The sequence below is a fragment of the Acanthochromis polyacanthus genome, chromosome 18 (assembly GCF_021347895.1).
Source record: "Acanthochromis polyacanthus isolate Apoly-LR-REF ecotype Palm Island chromosome 18, KAUST_Apoly_ChrSc, whole genome shotgun sequence".
NCBI lineage: Eukaryota > Metazoa > Chordata > Actinopteri > Pomacentridae > Acanthochromis > Acanthochromis polyacanthus.
Genome location: NC_067130.1, coordinates 4,954,065 through 4,973,111, shown reverse-complemented (window position 1 = coordinate 4,973,111; position 19,047 = coordinate 4,954,065). Strand labels below are relative to the sequence as shown.

The window sequence follows — 19,047 nt, the reverse complement described above, 5'->3', positions numbered from 1 at the left end:
TACAAAGCAGCAAACAGGCATTTGAAGCTGCTGATGCCTCTCGAGTCCTGCGGACATCAAGGTGCAGGATCCTCCAGAGGCTTGCAGTTTTGCATAAACCTTCTATTTGGCCACCCCTAACCAATGCTCACAAGCAGAAATGGCTGCAGTGGGCCCAGAAATACATGAAGACTAATTTTCAAAGTCTTTTTCACTGATGAGTGCCATGCAACCTTGGATGGTCCAGATGGATGGAGTAGTGTATGGCCACCATGTCCCATCAAGACTGCGACGTCAGCAAAGAGGTGGTGGAGTCATGTTTGAGCCGGAGAGAGCTAGTTGGCCCATTTAGGGTCCCTGAAGGTGTGAAAATGACCTCTGCAAAGTATGTGGAGTTTCTGACTGACCACTTTCTGCCATGGCACAAAAAGAAGAACCGTGCTTTCTGGAACAAAATCATCTTCATGCACGACAATGCACCATCTCATAAAAGGAGAGAAAGTCATGGTTGGCTCCCATCCTCCCCTGACTTCAGCCCTACTGAGAACCTTTGGAGCATCCTCAAGCAAAAGATCTATGAGAGTGGGAGGCAGTTCACATCCAAACAGCAGCTCTGGGAGGCTGTTCTGACATCCTGCAAAGAAATTCAAGCAGAAACTCACCAAAACCTCACAAGTTCAATGGATGCAAGAATTGTGAAGGTGCTATCAAATAATGAGTCCTCTGTTAAAATGCAACTTTTCAGATGTTTTTGATTGAAATAGCTTTTGATTTCAGTAAATGCTGCAAATTCAACAAATGACTATTTTCAGTTCTTTACATCCTAGAAAATGTCTTGAAAATCTGTCTTGCATAATAATGTGGAACAGTGCATTTGAAGTTTTTTTATTTTTGAAAATAATACTGTTTTCATTGGGAGGTTTGTTCAATAACATTTGAATTAAACTTTAACAGCTGATGACTTGAAAATTATGCTGACTGTCATTTGCAGCGACTATTTAGGAAATTCAGAGAAAAATATAATTTGTATAATAATTTGGAACGCGGTGTATTTGTGAGCTTATAGGGGTGAAAACTCCTGGATTTTGTGATGGAATCTGTCTGGACTGTTTGTAACTTCTAATAATCAGTTGTTTTCAATAAAGGTTTAGAAGTCCAGATCAGGTTATCTTCATGACATTAAGCTTTCCGCCTGTGAATCAGGTTAGATTTACTGGTTTACCGTGATCGCTTCCGAAGCTCTTGTCAAGTGATTTTTCGTGCTGCAGGTGTTAACCTCAGGCTGCAGGAGAGGCTGATGTGGGAGTTCACTCGCTCAACTTTTCACCTTTGCTTAGATACGATTTAAGTGTTTTTGTTGTGGCACTCGAGGTAGTTTGGGTGTTATGTCTGTTGGAGCAACAATACGTTCATTTTGTGCATAATTTTGATGGAGTTTTGATTTTCCACTGTTGGCACACTCCCATTGGCAGCCTGTTGATTGTTGCCTCACCTCCTTGCAGCAAAACTCTTGGACTTTTAATGTTAGTAATAAATTAGCCTGTAAAGGCATTTTGACACACACTGCCTGTTGGCTTCTTGATTGAAGTGAACCTGTTTTTGTATTGGTCTTAGGAAATATTTTCAGAAAACCCTAACCCTTCACACATTTCCCTTCATAGAGAAATCCAAGATTCACCTCAGAGCAATTTACCAATTCAGGACAGATTTAGAAAAAAAATCTAATGGAAATGTATAGAAATATCCTTGACATATTATGACAACTTGTTCAATCATTTTGCATGTAAAGATTTAAGCGATGAACTAAAGCCTAAATGTTATGGGGGGTGAGTCTATTCAACAGAGACCCATTATAATACATTTTGATCAACATGACAAAAGCAACTGATAATGTAGGAAACAGCAAAGAATTGTACAGAATAATTTCATTAATGTACCAAAGTGTTTGCAATTTGTTCAAAGAAATGAGAAACTGCTTTTTTGATGCGCACAAGTGACACAATGATGTAGAAGTAGTTTTGAGAATTTCAATTCTGATCTGAGAAATGAACCAAAGTGACTGAGAAAAACTGTAACTCTGCCACCTTCTTTCCGGTCCTTGTCATTCACTGTTTGACCACCAGATGTCCTCACACTTTCACAACAGTTGCCTGATGTTGGAGTTAAACCAGTTTGTTCCCCATTCACCAGACATTTCCACGTGCTTCAGGACAAGTTTCTGTGTTGCTTAACTCCCACCAGCATACCTCTAATCTGTTCCCGTTTTTGTACTTGTGTTTCTGAATTGCTGCCCATTTTTGACCCTTTTGGATGTGTTTGCCTGCACAATATCGCATGTGAGTCTTTGCTTGCTCTTCCCATTAAGAGACCTCTATTTGAATCTATGTTTCAGTCCTCCGTCCTTTGCCTTGTTTTTATATTACCAGTTTGTTTTAGCAGGTCTACAGTTTGGTCCTGTGGTTGTGGATATAAATCTAAGACATCCTCCCCGTGTTCGACGACGACGATGTCACCTACAAAATGGCCCCAAAGTGTGCCCTTCACAGGTTTGATGTCCTTTATCACTCAGCCATCTGCCTTACTACCGGTGCACCTTTCTCCACCCACCATTGTGACCTTTACAAACTGGTGGGTTGGCTCTCCCTTTACACCAGGTGACTCCAACACCGGCTTTTACTCATCTTCAAGACTCTATCAATACCTCAACACCTCTCCAACCTCCTACACCCCTCCCATACCAACTACCACCTGAGGTCCAGTGATTTCATAACACTCTCTATCCCCAAGGTTCGCACTGTCTTTGGCAGGAATTTTTTTCACTTTGCTGCAACAGTCGATTGGAATTCCCTCCGAAAATCTCTGGCACTGTCATCTCTTCCATCACTTTACCTGTTTAAGCAGAAGCTGCAGCAGATTCTCGCTGACATACTGACAGTTTTCACTGAATTTCTAGCATTATTTAAGGCTGTCCTTTTTTGTATTTGTATTGTTTATTTGTTATCTTTCTTCCTGCTGGGGCTTCTTGTCAGATCATTGTTGTAAATGAGAAATTGATTTACTGGTCAAAACTGGTCAGTGTAGCAGTCAACAAGACACAACTATGCTACTGATTCATTATTTCATACTGATTCAACCTTAGTGATGGGCAAAGGAGGCATTGTGAAACTTTGAGATTTTCTTTCTTTTTGTACCGAAAACGATTCGGAGCTTCGCTGTGAGGAACAGGGGCATCTAGTGGCAGACTGGAACTGCAGCAGCTGTTTCATTAGAAGAACAAAACACCATTTCAATCCCAAATGTGTGCAGTAAAACTCGTTTAAAGCCGCATATTCATTCCTAAACAGATTTTTTCAGCAATGTGGCTTTTGTCTCACGTTCAAGCTGTGAACCAATGAAACACTTCGTGACCGGTGACATCACTGGTGGTCAAGGGTGTCAGTTTGTTTTTAAAAGTGGGGGGGATGGAGACCACAGCACTTTGAGAAAATGTCGAAGAACGGCGACAAAATGCCATAAGCTGGGTTCAAACTCACAACCACTGCAGCAAAGGTGGAGGCTCAAGCTGTTGAGCTATTGATACATATGGGTAGAGGGGTCTGTGGGTCGCTATAGTACTAATTCTCCCGGGTCGAAATTTTCTCCCTGCACGCCTCTGGTCGGCGCTTCCACTTGGCACAGGCGCAAATTTAGCATCTGCGCATTTTTTTTTTTTTTTTTTTAACCTCACGAAGGTGTGCTGCGTGTCTGTGCAACTCTCGGCCGAGTGCGGATGGTGCGTTCAGGAGCGTCGGAATTTTCTATACTACTGAAAATAACTGGGTTTACAACGGCTTACATGTGAAGAATTTGAATGTGTTGGAGACAAAATGACTCCTGACAAAAAGTGTGGGGGGGGGGGGGACACACGTCCCCACCGTCCCCCCCTAAACTGACGCCTATGCTGGTGGTATCGTTCACATGACAACTGTCGCTGGAGTTATTAGACTAAGAATTTTTGTCCAAAATATTAGCTGGTATTGTTTGCTAATCACTAATCAAACCACAAATTGATCCTATTTCCTGCATTCTGGTATAATTTAAGAGCATTTGCCTGTTAAAATCTTATTATAGAGATAACATTAAGGGATTAAAAAAACATTGAGCTTAAAAAATATCAGAAAAAACAGAGCAATATTGAAAATGATTCTTCACGTAAAATATGGATGAAAGTTCTGTGGCCGTATGTGCACAACACATTTCTGTATTTTCCATAAATGTATGCATAATTGAAATAACTCCAGCAACCACTTTTTAACATTTGTCTTGGAGGATTTTAATGCACACACTCAACAGTTTCAAGTTGACCACATCAGCCAACTAAACAATAAAAAGTGCTGAAGCAAAAACAAAGCATATCTTCATAACTTAAAGTATCCATTCACTGAACAGAATTACAGTCAGACACTAAACTCTCTATTAAATGTCAAAACAATCCACGTGACTCTAAAAACTCAACAGCTTTACAAACTCTAAGATTAAACTCTCCACAAGGATCCAAAAGAAGTTGGACTTCTACATGAGAGCTTTAATTATTCTTCATCTACTTCCTGAAAAGTTTGATCAATAAAAAAGACAAAAAGTAATATTTTCAGCTGAACTAAAGACAGACTTTGTGATTTTTCTGCTCACATGTGTTGTTGTAAACGTACACTTTCAAATAAATAGCCTCCCAAGCCCTTGGAAACCAGTGTTTGTCCTGTTTTTGTGTCGCTCCCCGGCGACCCTAGACGTAATTTTTTTTTGAGCAACACACCATACTATGACGTTTTTACAGTGAAGGTTCTACTGTGGAACCAGTTTGACATGTTCAGGCGTTCTTTGTGTGAAAATTCAGAGATTTCAGGTATCAGAAGGTGGTTTTCAACTTTCTTTGTTAACTTTCTGCTTCAACTTTAAAATGTAAAAACACTAAGAACAAGAACAAGTCCTAAAAGATGATTTACCATCGTGTTTAAAAGACGTTTGAAGTTCTCCAGGGGAATCAAGTGGGACAACTTCAGACTCTGCTGAAGTGAGTTCCCTGGGCCGCTGCACTCCTTTGTTTTCTGGATTGTTCTCAGCTGCATGCCTTCGTCCACACGGCCTCCGTTGACTCGTCCCGCCTACCGTCTCTGGAGCTGAAGCTGGATTGGAACAGACCAAAGTACCGTCCAATCACGATGCCAGCTGCCTCTCAAAAGGCTCCTTCATCTGGCAGCACTTCTTCTGAGCAGAACTTTGGAGATGTGTTCCAGTGGTTGGTGGATGTGTGGGGAGATAGAGAGGGACCTTTGAATTGTTCAGAAAGGAAAACAGGAACACACTAGTAGTTTTAGTTTAGGGTGCTACTGTGGTGTGTTTTTGGGCTTTAAGAGGTGAACAGGAAGAGTTTTTTTTTTTTTTTCTGTTGATGATCTTTTACTTTGTTCCTGGTTGGAATGCCCATCAATGTCAACGTGAAGTTCACTTTTAGTTCTGTTGATTTATTTTTATTTTACTAACACCCATTTGCTTTTAACCCCCTCACATGTTGTGTTGTTGTAAACTTACTCTTTCAAATAAATACTCGTTTAACCCTCTGGAAACCAGCGTTTGGACTGTTTTTGTGTTGTTAGGCGACATGCTATACTATAGGCTTTTTAAATTGACATTACTATTACCTTTTTTGTTTTATTTTTTTGGTTATTTTTAGCAGCATATGAGAATTTGAACAGTTTTAAAAATTACTATACTTTTACTTGTGCAATGAACTATTATTCTATGTTTTTTTAGACCACAAATTATACTCTGTTTTCTTGAATAACATACTATTTTGACAATATACTGTACTATGGCATTTTTTGAACCACATATCATACATGATAATTTTAGACAACATCCTATCATTTTACGCTTTTTGAACCACATAATAATCTATGTTTTTTTGCCGACATGCTGTACTATGAACTACAGGCCATACTGTGTTATTCTTGAAAAGTAAACTATACTTTGACATTTTCTGAACTACATCCTATACTATGGCGTTATTCACAGAGTGCTTTGGTTACATGTTGATTTATAATCTAGATTTTTTTCTGTTTTGTTTTTTGACAGGATTACCACAGACCTGACCGTGAACACCGTTGACGTCCACCTGAGGGAGACGCTGTCTAAGATCTCCAGGCTGCTTGGTCGTGACCTTTCTGGTCCTTCTCCAGAATGCCTTCATCAACTACGTCTTCTTTAGAAGAGGCCCTCATCTGCTGCAATCTCTGACCTTAAGGAGGAACTGCTACTTTCACTCTGCAACGAGACGGCGGTTATTTTAATTTAAAAGCTGATATCTAGATGTTTTCCATGGTTTTCTTGATAATAACCAAAATCACTTCAGTTCTTACATTTATAGCTATGGTATTGTGCTGCCAAAAAAAGCTTTTAGGCATTCCATGTTTTCTTTTCTGTCTGTTTTAGTCACATGACACACAGAGGAGTTAGTACTTGATTGCATAATCATTGTTTTTGATGACTGCAGCTCTTTTTTTTTGGCATTATGTGAGAGCTGACAACTTCTAAGTAGTGCTACGTCTTGAACGTCAGCAGGAAACCACTCTAGGCCTTTACATGTGCAGTGCTGCTTATGACATGAAATGTCCTCTTATATACCCTGGGAATACAATAAAGCTTAAGCATGTCAAATAGGACATAAAGTGTTATGTAATCAGCTGCATTTTTTGTCGTGTTCATTGTGTTCTTCAGGTAATATACCTTTAGTGGTACGAGGCATTGAAATGAACAGGAAATTGAAGAAAACAAGAGTGATCTAATATTTTTTCCGTGACTGTAAATACAGTATATTGCTGGAGACCCTCGTTCCAATATTAAAAAGTAAACTTCGTACTCTGCTGTAGAGTGCTGTACGAAGCTATGCAGTAATTAGCTGTTTCAGTAAATTACCATAGCAACACTGTAGAATTACAGTAAAATTTGTGTGTGGTTTTATGCAATGTTTTTGTTTGTTTCAACCATTCCTGCAGGTGTTTTGGGACTTGTAAGCTGAGAATTCTGGAAACTCCTGCTTCAGGCTTTGAGTGGGAGATTTTCACAAGTTGGATTCTCTGTTGGCTTTATGCACCAAAAAAGAAAGGATTTTTGTTTTGTTTCTGTCAGCATTGCCAGGGATATGTGAGGTCATCAAAACAGAAACACCCTCTCTTTGTTATAAAGTAATATGCTTTAATTAATTTTCTAAAGTCTATGACTTCAACTTGTGGAATCCAGATCACAAAGTACCAGATGACCAACGAACACAGATCACACCCCGATGATTTCATCTCCTCGCCTATGGAATGACACCATTCCGCCTATGTGGCTTATCCCTGCCGATCTGCTTCTTTCTGCTCCAGGATCTTTATCTCACTGCTCTCGGCTTTGTGTCTGTTTATGTCAGCTCGCTGGAGGGTGTTTCTTTCTGCTGTCTCTGATCACAAGAGCCACACTGTCCTCTGTCACATGAGAGCACTTTCTGCCAGTCATGAATGCTGATCTGCAACTAAGAGCAGCCAGTGGGAAAACCGCAATGTAAACAGTGAGAGGAAGACGAGGAAACGAGAAGGAGACACCCAAAACAAAACCCCTGTTGTCACCACAGAGAGATACAAAGGTGTTTTCTTTCAGGTGAAAGTTTCAAAACACTTCCTCAGTTAGATAAGTTCCCTACTTATCAAGATCCATCCATTCTCTATGCACCGCTTTATCCTCACTAGGGTCGTGGGGGGTGCTGGAGCCTATCCCAGCTGACTCGGGTGAAGGCAGGGGACACCCTGGACAGGTCACCAGTCTGTCACAGGGCTACATACACAGACAAACAATCACATTCACACCTACGGGCAATTTAGAGTAACCAATTAACCTCAGCATATTTTTGGACTGTGAGAGGAAGCTGGAGTACCCGGAGAAAACCCACGCATGCACAGGGAGAACATGCAAACTCCATGCAGAAAGAGCCCAGGCCGGGATTTGAACCGGGGATCTTCTTGCTGCAAGGCGAAAGTGCTAACCACTACTCCACTGTGCAGCCCTAATTATCAAGACCTTCCTATAATTATGAGAAAATTCACCCTCTGGCCAATAATACGTAGACAGATACCTTTGTGTATTTGTGTTCTGGGTTCACAGTGTAAATGAATTTGAGAACTAAATCACCAACATGACACCATAATCATGACTGTAGTTTTCTGAGTTTATTGTGGAACAACCTCAACCCAATTCAACAACTTTGGGGTGAACTGAAACATCAAATGCTTGCAGAAAGGAGTAAATCCTGGCTCCACAAACCGTCCTAGAAGAGTATGTTAATGGATGCAGTTTTATTATAAGTGGAATATCTGGACACTCAAATGGGTTAGTCAAATTATTATTAAGCCAAACTGCAGTACCTGGATTGAAGAGGCATTATGGTCTGATTTTTGGATTTCAGGAACAGGTCAGGTCCCCTAAAATTACTAAATAATAACAAAATAATGCAAAAACCGATCATTTGTGCTGCAGTATAATTGTAAATTACCATCTAATTATATATTATATTTGATGCACATACCTGATGACTACTTTGACCTCACAACATACTCAAATTTGAGTTTTTATTGCATCAGTGTGAGGTATTTTTTCAACAATAAGTATTTTAGATGCCTGTTGTACTTATTATGTAACCTTGAAGCCACAGATATTAACAGTCTGACATATTTTCAGCCAACCCTGTGATTACTGAATTAGTTCATTAGAGTGGAAGAGGCAGAGAGCAAACCAGGGCAGGCGGAAACAAATATGAAGTGGACAGACCGAGAGTGGCGGATTTCTTTCAGAGAATATGCTGGAAGGCAGAGAGGATAGATCCAGATCTGCTGGTCGGACTGGTAAGGCCAGAGGCGGCGTGGGCTGCCACTTTATCCTCGAGAGGTGTGGCATCAGGCGAACAAAAAACAGTAGCAGGTGCTGAGAGGAGAAGGAGGAGAGGAATCAAAGAATACAGGTGGAGTGAAGATTAAGCAGTGGATCCAGTGTGGATTGTGTAAGTACAGCCGAAAATATGCATCTTAATACCGACTTTCAGGTGCGAGTGTAAAGTGTAAAGAGTGTCTGAAAGACTGCGAAACAGTGATCTCTACTCTCTCAGTCACGGATGTCTTATCTTTGCATCAACAGCAACAGTATCAAACCTTGGTGGATCCAGTATCGAGATAGTTGGGCTGAGAGAGAAGAAGAAAGATGGCTGAGGCCCCAAAGATTGAACTCTTTGTTAAGGTAAGACCCACAATACCAAATGATGTGTTGCCCTGTGTTTAATTTTTGAACAAAATCCTACTTTGAAATCACAACTTGGGTGTGAAAGACACTGCATAAATGCAGCATCTATTATTTAAACAATCATCAGAATTAATATTTATTTTTTATGGATGTAACTGTGGGCTTCCTATTTGAACGAATAAACAACTAAATCAATCCCTTTTAATCTCAGCATTCTGTTTTTCATGTTGGCTTAAATCTCAGAACAGATGACAAAAACACACAAAATGCTAATTTCCAGGCATCAGTGTGTCTGATTCAGCATTTTTGCCCACATTGTCACCAGATTATATTTAGTTGTCTGTGTTTGTTCCAAAATATTTCTCTATGTGGCGAATTTACAACTGCTTTGTGTTAAACTGATAAGCAAAAATGACACATTTCAGTATATCTCATACATGTAATCTCAGTATCAGTGTGAATACCTGTGGTTGAATGGTAGAAACTGAAAACAAACCTGTTCCTTTTAGAAAACTGTGAGCTTACCTCAAAATTTTGCTTCTTCACATGTGAAGCTTCTCACCCGAGTGATATCAGGCTCTAGTAGAATACATATACAGTAAGATATGTCCGAAATACCAAACAGCATTTAATTAATAGGTTGTTTAGTCTGGGTGTAAAGCAGACTCAACCCTCCATTTGAAATTCCTGGCTTAAGCAGAGCAGGCTCGACAGGAATACCTGAGTGTGCAGGTATTCACAGTTTGGCCAGAAAGGTCACAGCACAGATTCCACAAACAATGTGCTATTTCAAAAACACTTCCAGATCAGCTGGTATTGATATCACCAGTGTTTAAAATGCCTGTTTCTGTCCATCAGGCCAGTATGGATGCTGAGAGTGTGGGGAACTGCCCTTTCTGTCAGCGACTCTTCATGATTCTCTGGTTAAAAGGAGCCAACTTTACTCTCACCACAGTGGACATGAGGAGGTGAGAGCACGTTTTTAGACTTTCTCCAAAAAGCCCTTTATAACCTAAATACACCGGCATACTTTTTTGGGATATGATGTGAACAAACTAAACATTTAGAGTTTTTCAGAAGCAGTTTTTATGCCAGGAGTATTTAACAGGTGCAACGTCCCCACCGTGGTAACTGTAAAGAAAAGAGGCAAAAAAACGCTTGCATTATTATGTTCATGAACATCCCAGTTGTTAAAAAAAATCGCTGCACTTCGATACGCCATCCTTCTCTCTGTCCAACCATCTGCTTTAATGCAAACCTATCAAGCATATGCCAGCATGTACAATAGATATACAGTAATAGCACATTATTCTCTTAGAAGAGCATTGAGGAACTTTTTGGTTAAGTGACTCTGAACTCTTGATAATAACAATTAGGAAAACAAATATTTAGCTTGCTAAAAGTAATAGATTAAGCTGTTAGCTAAAACCACTAATTTGATACAAGTAATGTTTAGATAAAAATAAGTAGTTAAATGATTATCTAAACATAAATAGCTAAACTAATTAACTATTTAATACTTTAAGCTGTTAAATACTTTTAGCTAACTATTGACTACTGTTAGACAACAATTTATGACTTAGCTAACTATTAATAATTTAAGCCAACTGTTCATTCCTTTTAGCTATTTATTATATCACGCTAACTATCTCTTACTTTTAGCTAATTATGTATAACTTCTAGTAAATAATGTATTCTCTTAAACCAACTTTTTATGACTTTTAGCAAAGCATTGGTTACTTTTTGCTGCCTTTTTATTGGTTTTAGCTGCATTTTTAAAATTCGTTTTAGCAAACTACTGATTGCTTTTTCCTGTTTATCACTTTTAGCTAAATATTTATTACATTTAGGTAACTATTTATTACTTTTAGCTAACTATTTGTTACTGGTAGCTAAGTATTTATTACTTTTAGCTATCTATTTACCACAATTATTACTGAAGGAAGTAGTATTATTATATACATGTTGAAATAATGTAACAAAGTATGAATGCAAGTGTAAAGTTTCAGTTAAGCTGACACATCTTTACATAAACCAAATTATTGAAAGGTACTGGTAAATGGTTGGCACCTATATGACACCTTTTTAAAACATAGCAAAGTTCTACAATGTGTTTCATAAAACTGACACACCAATGGTGGCAGAGATGCCAATGTAAGGTGCATATCTATCACTTGTTGCAACTTGGGGTTCATTGTTGTGCCCAAGGACACTTCGGCATATGGAGGGGCTGGAGCTCTAATGGCCACACTTACAACTAGAATGTAGTAATTGAGCTTTTAAAGGTTCCTCAAATAACCTCTGAGTGAGCAGGATTCCCTGATTACCCCTAAAGAACCTCTTGACTTTCTTTATGCTAAGAGAGTAGACAGGCAAACATATTTACTGTCTTGTTTACAGTAGTCCCTCTTTTGGGTCATGTAGAATTTTCAGTTAAAATAAATGCCTTTGGACTGTAGAAAATGCGTAAACTATTGACATTTTTTATTGAAAATGGAAATCATCTTACAGTCACGATCATGGAAGGATTACTGAGTGGAACAGATTCATATCAGTCACCAGTCAAAAGGGCCCCTGAACCTTTGCCTTCGTCAGAAATTACCGCTAACATACCTTCGTGGAAAGTCAATTGATCGATCCAAAGAGATGCAACTATGATAAAGACAAGCAAAATCCCATAAAAGAAACTACAAGTCTGAAAACATCTACAAAAAGATGCGTAACAATGAAAAGGAACTGCAAGGAGATTAAAAACAACCAGAATGCCACCCAAACCAAGTAAAAGAGACCAAATAAACACAAGATCACACATAAAGATGCAAAGGCAAACAAGTACACAGAGACTCTAAAAGTCACAGAAAATTAAATACAAAAGGGTTGCAAAACAAACACATATAGATGTTCAAACAGCTACAAAGACACGCATGAAGGAGCACTATAAGATGGAAAACAAGTACGGAGAGACACAGAGAGACTGGACTGACACAGAAAATGATCACAAAGAGAAGGAACTGACTCAAAGATGACAAAAAAATGAACACCAACAAAACAAATTTCAACCGTAAAGGTGGCAATAAATCAACTTTGTTCACAACTTGTTTCTGCTGCCACCCCATGGCCAAACAAGGTCAGACATACATGGTTTAAGAAGAGAAATACACACAGGGAAACTTTTATCTTAAAGTAATTGGTAACAAGCTAAATTCAGAATAAAACAATTACAACAGTTTGAAACCAAACTTAAACCTATCTGCGGCAGATCGCTAACTGTAATTTAACTGTTCCCATTGTTAGAGACCTTAATGAATTTCTAGAATACATAATTTAATTCAACATAATTTAAACATGACAAATTATCATTAAAAAAAACTTAGATACCGTCTTTAAATGTCTCATCAAAACATTTGGAGGGTGTGGAAGGTCAGTGATATAATACTGCTGATTTATAACAATGAACTGCAAAACAACAACAATAGTTATGTAAGTTGTGTTAATGCTAATTTTGGTTCAGCTTTTGTTTTCCTGAACGTTGTGTGTTACATTGAGAGCCACTACAAAGAGGATTAATATTTCTTGAGTGCATAAACATACTTGCCCAATATATTCTGTAAGCGTGTTTTCTTAAAAAACAGTCTAATGATCTTAATAGAAATTGAAAAATGCATATAGAAATGATTAGAAGAAATTAAATGTAATTAGTTGAAGTTATCCTGATGCTTCCCAGTGTCTTTGTTTGATCATTTTTATTATTTTTGACCAGCCTTCATAAGATAAACCATGTCTGTTGATTGTCTTGTTGCAGGGCACCAGATGTGCTAAAGGCTCTGGCTCCAGGCTCTCAGCCTCCTTTCCTCATCTACAACGGTGAGGTCAAAACGGACACAAACAAGATTGAGGAGTTCCTGGAGGAGAACTTAGCTCCACCACAGTGAGTCCAGTGCTGGCTGTATATCATATTTTCATTCTCGCTCATTACTGCCCCGATATACATTCACAACATCTTTATTTTACCAATGACAGGTTTCCAAAATTGTGCTGTCGATACAAAGAATCTATGGGTGCTGGAGAAGACATCTTCAGAAAGTTCTCAGGCTATATTAAGAACCCCAACCCTGGGTTAAATAACAGTAAGTTAAGTTGTAAAAGTTTACTCTTACTTATGATGAAAAATGCTACCTGAAGATTTAAAAGATAAAGAAAACAAAAGCGTTACAACTTTATCTTTCAGTGCTCGAGAAGAAATTTCTATCGACTCTGGTGAAGCTGAACATGTACCTAGAGACGCCTCTTCCTCATGAGCTGGACAAGAACCCCGATGCCAGTGAGTCTTCACGCCTCTACCTGGATGGTGACAGCCTCACTTTGGCAGACTGCAACTTGTTACCCAAACTCAACATTGTCAAGGTGAACAGCAGTTCTCGGCATAAAAATTTAGTTTCTATGACTTTATTCCTGGACCTAAAGAACTGTATTTATAAACTTTTCTTCCCTCAGGTGGTGTGTAAGCAGTTCCGTAACTTTGACATCCCTTCAGAGCTGAAAGGTCTGACCCGCTACCTGAAAAAGGCCTACGAACAAGATGAGTTCCGCTACACCTGCCCAAACGACTCAGAGATTCTCCTTGCCTACGACTCTGTGGCCAAGTACCTCAACAAATAGACCAGGAGGAAGTGATGAAGCAGCATATATGAATGTCAAATGTCTCAAAACTGTCCGTGACATATTTTTTTTAATTCCTGTTAGAATAATGCGAGTGTGGATAATGGAACATATTAGCAGTTGCATGTTCAGTAATTTGCTGTCGATGGAAATGTTGTCACGAACTTGGCTCCAATGCAGAGTGCAAACTGTTTTGTATATCCTGTACGTACCCAACGATTGCGCTGATGTGGATTTCTGACGTGGCCCCCTTGAGAGCAAGAAAACACTGTAAAACCCACCGAACATTTACGTTATATCTCACTGTATGTGCGTGTATTGTGTATAAATGGAATGTAAATGAAAATCAGCTTATTACATTTTCAGGCAAAATTAGATATTTAACCTTAATGCTATTTTACATGTTCAAAAAAACAACTCTTGCACAAACATGAAAAGATGAATGGTCTTAGCTGTAGATAACACCCATTACATCATTTATCTCAGTAGTGACAATTATGTTTATGTTAAATTTAATTTAACTGAATGAAGACAAGGTGAAGGACGAGTTAAAGCAATACTTTGATATGGACAATAGTAATGGTTGAATATGCAAAAAACATCTTTCTGGTGTTTATATGAATATTGTGCTTGTAATGATGTGAGCGAAAGCATTGTATATGTACAGTAGTGCTTTGAATTTTCTAGATTTCTATGAAGCAGATAGAGAAAACCCAAGTAAATAAATGAGGCAAAACATTGTACTTATTTGTTGAGGAAACTGATCCAACATGAAATGTCTGAGTGGCAAAAGCACATGAATCTCTGGTTAGCAGTTCATTTCAGGGTGAAACTAGACTCTGCTGTTGCATTTCAAGAACAGGAATTTATCAAAGTCTGATCTTAGCAACACATACTTGTGGAGGTGGCAGTTTATTATGTTTGCAAAGATTACAAAACCATCTCTAAAGAGTCTGAACTCCACTAATGCACCGTCAGACAGATTGTGCACAAATGGAGGAAATTCAAAACCATTGTTAGTCTCACCAGGAGAGGCTGAACAACAAAGAACCCTCTAGGAACAAAGTGTTACACTTAGCGTAATCACAAAGGAACACGGTGTAACTTTTAAACAACTAAAGGCCTCTTTTAGATTGTCTGTTGTGAATGTTCATGAGCCCACCATCAGGAGAACACTGAACAACAATGGTGTGCCTGGCAGGGCTACAAGAAGAAAATTGCTGCTTTTCAAAAGAAGGATTGCTCACACGAACAAGCCAGAAGGCTGGAGAAATATTAATGACACTAAAATAGTACTTTTTGGTTTAAATAAGAAGAAAAAATGCTGCATTTCAGGATATCCCATCTGTGAAACATGGTGTTGGCAGTGTCATGACTTGGGCCTGTTTAGCTGCATCTGGGCCAGGATGGCTTCCTATCATTCATGAATTCTAAATTAGACCAGCAAAGTCAAAGTCCAATTGAAAATGTCAGGGCATCTGTCTGTGTCATGAATCTCGACAAAATGGGTCATTTAAGCCCACAAGTCATTCTAAGAATGGTTAAAGAATTAAGTAAATAATACGACGAAGTCCTGACCTGAATCCTACAGAAATGTTGTGAAAGGACCTGACGTGAGCAGTTCACGTGAGAAAGTAAACAAACATTCCAGAGTTCAACTTGTTCTGTATGAAAGAATGCACTAAAAATGCTCTTAAATTGCTCCAAGCCGATTCAAAGGACCAATCAATACTGTAGTTACAGTCTTTGCAAGGGATCAGACCAGATAATGAAGGTTCACATACTTATGGCACTTACAGATATTTACTTCATTCCATGAGCTGCAGGGAGCTGGAACCTATTTCAGCTGAAACTGGGTGAGAGAAAACATATAACCTGAAACTGACCTTGCCAGAAAAAAGACTGAGAAAAACATACATGCTTGCATCCATCCATCCGATAACTATACATTTAATCCTCTTTAGGGCCATGGGATGGCTGGAGTCTATCCCACCTGACTTAAGAGGAAGGCAGGGGACACAAACAAGCACACTCACATTCACACCTGTGGACAATTTAGACTCACCAATCAACCTCAGCATGTTTTTGGACGGCGGGAGGAAGCCGGAGAACCCAGCAAGAACCCATTCAGGCACAGAGGGAACATGCAAACTCCATGTAGAAAGACATGAACCACTTACCTTCTCACTGTGAGCAACAGTTCTAACCACAGTGTTGCCCACATGCTTACATCTACAACTAATTTAGAAACATCAGTCAACCTAATAAGCATGTCTCTGGGGGAGAAAGCCAGATCACCTGTAGAAAACCCACGCAGGCATAGATATTTGTATATATAAATAAATGTACAAACAAATAACCAAGTACAATATTTTTATCTTTGGACTTGTAGGTCCATAATAATGCAGAAATATAGAAAATTCTAAAGGGTTCACAAGTTTTCAAGTCTGGAAAAGCCACTGTGTCAGCCATTCAATTCATGCTCTAATGCTGTCGGTGATGATTATTTCTTTTCAATAACAGATTTTTCACCATGACAGAGAACACAAGTGAGAGTGACACCTATTCAGTTAGTTTGATCCATTTCAGATCAGATTAGTTCCAGATTTGTGACTCATTACCAACATGTCAGACTTTTTTTAGCCGATTCAAACAGAGTAATAAATTACATTACTCATAAGAGCAGTAAGAACTAAGTTAGTGTGTGTATTTTTGCATAGGAATTATGCATAGTCACAGTGGTGTTAATTTAAACCGAGTTATATACTGTGGGACAGTATAAGTAATTATAATGAAGTGCAAGTTCAGACAGGCCATTTTCACAATGGGTTTAGATAGATAGATAGATAGATAGATAGATAGATAGATAGATAGATAGATGTGACACAAGCATATAATAAAAGGCTCATTTAGACTAAGTGATGCATGCAACAGATGGTTAAGAAGTGCCAAAAGCAAAGATTGTACAGTGTTTAAATGCAAGCAAAAGTCCGTGGAGATGATCGCGCACAATGTGGCGATCCAGCATATGACAAGAGGAGAGAATGAAGTGGTAGTCAAACTGTAGGCTGACCTATGACACATGGTCAGTTGGGTAAATAATCCTATTTCAGTTAATGCTTTCTGTGTGAACTTCAGCTGACCTTGGGATCAGCTCGGTTTGTTGTTGTCTACTCTGTGTGGTGTACAATAAATGTACACGTGGATTGAAAATGACCAAGTCAGCTTTTCCATTGTGTTATGATTTTTTTGGTGTTAGGGTAATTCAGGGAATGAAATTGATCATAGGAGTTTATTTTAGTCCAGCTGTAACAATACACCTTACACGTTATCAGTGAGTAAAAGTAGAATATTTCACGGAGAGGCATAAAATGAACATAATAAAGTAACACACTTGTATACTTGAAGCATTTTATCAAATCTACAAACATTCTACCACTGCAGATTTTTCAATTTGTAAAATTACATAGGATGAACATAAATATCAGATACCAGGAAATAAATAAAATATCACATCCCAAGTCCCAAGACTCAGGAGCACAAACACGACTGGTGAGTGTTGGTGAGGTATCAGAATAGAAGACTAGGTTCAGGTTGTGGTAAGATAAACAGACCTCACCTCCACTAGAATCTCCTGAGTTCACATCTGCCTTTGTTGTAAACAGGAAGACAACGGTGTCCCGCTCCGTCTCTGATTGGATGAGAGCTCCATTCGGTACCAAGGCAACGCAAGTCAGGGGCGGGGCCAAGCAAGTGACAGCACAAAAACTTTGTTAGCTTCTGGCTAACTTCGTCTGTTTAGCGATGTTACGAGCTTGAAACTGCACACCTTAAATGCAAAAGTAAGTGTTGCGTTTTCTGTACATTGAGAAATTCAGAAAGCTTGAATGCGAAGTTGACTTCAGTTGTTTAGTTGCGCTGGTGAGACGGCTAAGCTCAGTCAGGTAGCCGCTAGCTAATGTTGTTTCTGCTAACGGGAAGCTATAGGAAGCTTACGTGGAGAATGTATGGAGTTAACCAGTTAACACCTGCTCAATTCATAAGAAGAAGAAGAAGAAGAACCAGCTAACATCAGCCCCCAGTTACATCGTTGCTGGCTCATTATACTCGCTTGTTGTTTGCTTGTTAAGTCTTACAGTTGTATTTCAAGCTAGACACGAAGCCAGATGACGAGAGAGGCTGGTGGAATGCTGCTAATGCACAAATCTATGTTCCTCTTTTCATACTTTCCCCTTTTCCAGCCACTTGTGATCCTTCCATGAAATGTGACCTCTTCTTGTGTAATGTTGCTGTCTTCTTTGGGCCACAGGCGTATCGTTTATAGGGATTCTTGTCTTACAGGATGGATTGTAGTGGGGTGGATGGAGACCTGTGCAAACTGTCCAGCTCAGTAAGCAACTCCATGTCTTTTTAAGTGAACCAACAGGCATAGCAAATGTAGACGCTGACAATTTAACACAGTTTAAAGCTGTCATTATTATACTGTTATTAACTGCATTTATGAAGTTGTGCTAACCCTAACTTATATTTAGATGCTGATGAACAGCAAAAGTGACTTCAGAGCACGACTACAACAGTTTGTGGAGGAGAGGATGCAGACCACCATGGTATGAAACAGGGGTTCATTCAGAGGCTGTGTTTTTAAGTATGACTGTCACTGTTCTAAATATAGTGTATTCAGATCAGGTGCTTTTCTGACCCGTAGAGGTGGATTATATTCAGTCTGATTAGTAAAATGTGTTTTGGTTCTGGTTGTAATGATTTGAGTTACTTCTGTTTTTGTATTTAACCATTCTTGGCAGTTTCTACCCATAAAGAGTTAAGCTCCATTAAATCTGAACACTATGTTCTCTGAACGTGCTTTGAATTGCTATGAATTATTTATTTGTGAAATGGATTTGGACTTTGAAGTGTAATGTTACAATAGCAGCAACTTAAATATCCCATGCTGTCTTCCCTTCTCATGTGACCATACTATTATTGTGTTGCTCTTATCTGTCTGTCAGCTCACAGGAGTGCTAATTGGAGCTGCAGTTGCAGTCTCACTGATCGGGATTGTGGTGCTCTTCCTTTACAGGAGATACAAACTTGCTCGTGAGTCATCCAGCG

General features: G+C 39.0%; 2 protein-coding genes and 1 long non-coding RNA gene across 3 annotated transcripts in view; all 3 read left to right on the top strand.

Moving 5' to 3' along the window:
* Window positions 1-2,188: 2,188 nt before the first annotated feature.
* Window positions 2,189-6,671, top strand: LOC110965962 (uncharacterized). The gene is made up of 3 exons (XR_002596713.2): window positions 2,189-2,315; window positions 2,419-2,525; window positions 6,091-6,671. It is a non-coding gene; the product is annotated as an uncharacterized LOC110965962 (long non-coding RNA).
* A 2,181-nt stretch (window positions 6,672-8,852) lies between these two features.
* Window positions 8,853-14,681, top strand: clic3 (chloride intracellular channel 3). Its single transcript, XM_022215175.2, has 7 exons — window positions 8,853-9,043; window positions 9,178-9,276; window positions 10,138-10,247; window positions 13,082-13,207; window positions 13,300-13,406; window positions 13,508-13,683; window positions 13,774-14,681. The coding sequence occupies exons 2-7, from the start codon at window positions 9,241-9,243 to the stop codon at window positions 13,936-13,938; spliced, it is 720 nt and encodes a 239-aa protein (XP_022070867.1). The 5' UTR covers window positions 8,853-9,043; window positions 9,178-9,240; the 3' UTR covers window positions 13,939-14,681.
* Window positions 14,682-17,642: 2,961 nt separating this feature from the next.
* Window positions 17,643-19,047, top strand: part of pnpla7a (patatin-like phospholipase domain containing 7a) — a 28,235-nt gene continuing 26,830 nt past the window's right edge. Inside the window, exons 1-4 of the mRNA XM_022215731.2 lie at window positions 17,643-17,780; window positions 18,280-18,328; window positions 18,471-18,545; window positions 18,945-19,032. Coding sequence (XP_022071423.1) covers window positions 17,773-17,780; window positions 18,280-18,328; window positions 18,471-18,545; window positions 18,945-19,032 — 220 coding nt within the window. The 5' untranslated portion in view covers window positions 17,643-17,772. The remainder of the gene's footprint in view (window positions 17,781-18,279; window positions 18,329-18,470; window positions 18,546-18,944; window positions 19,033-19,047) is intronic.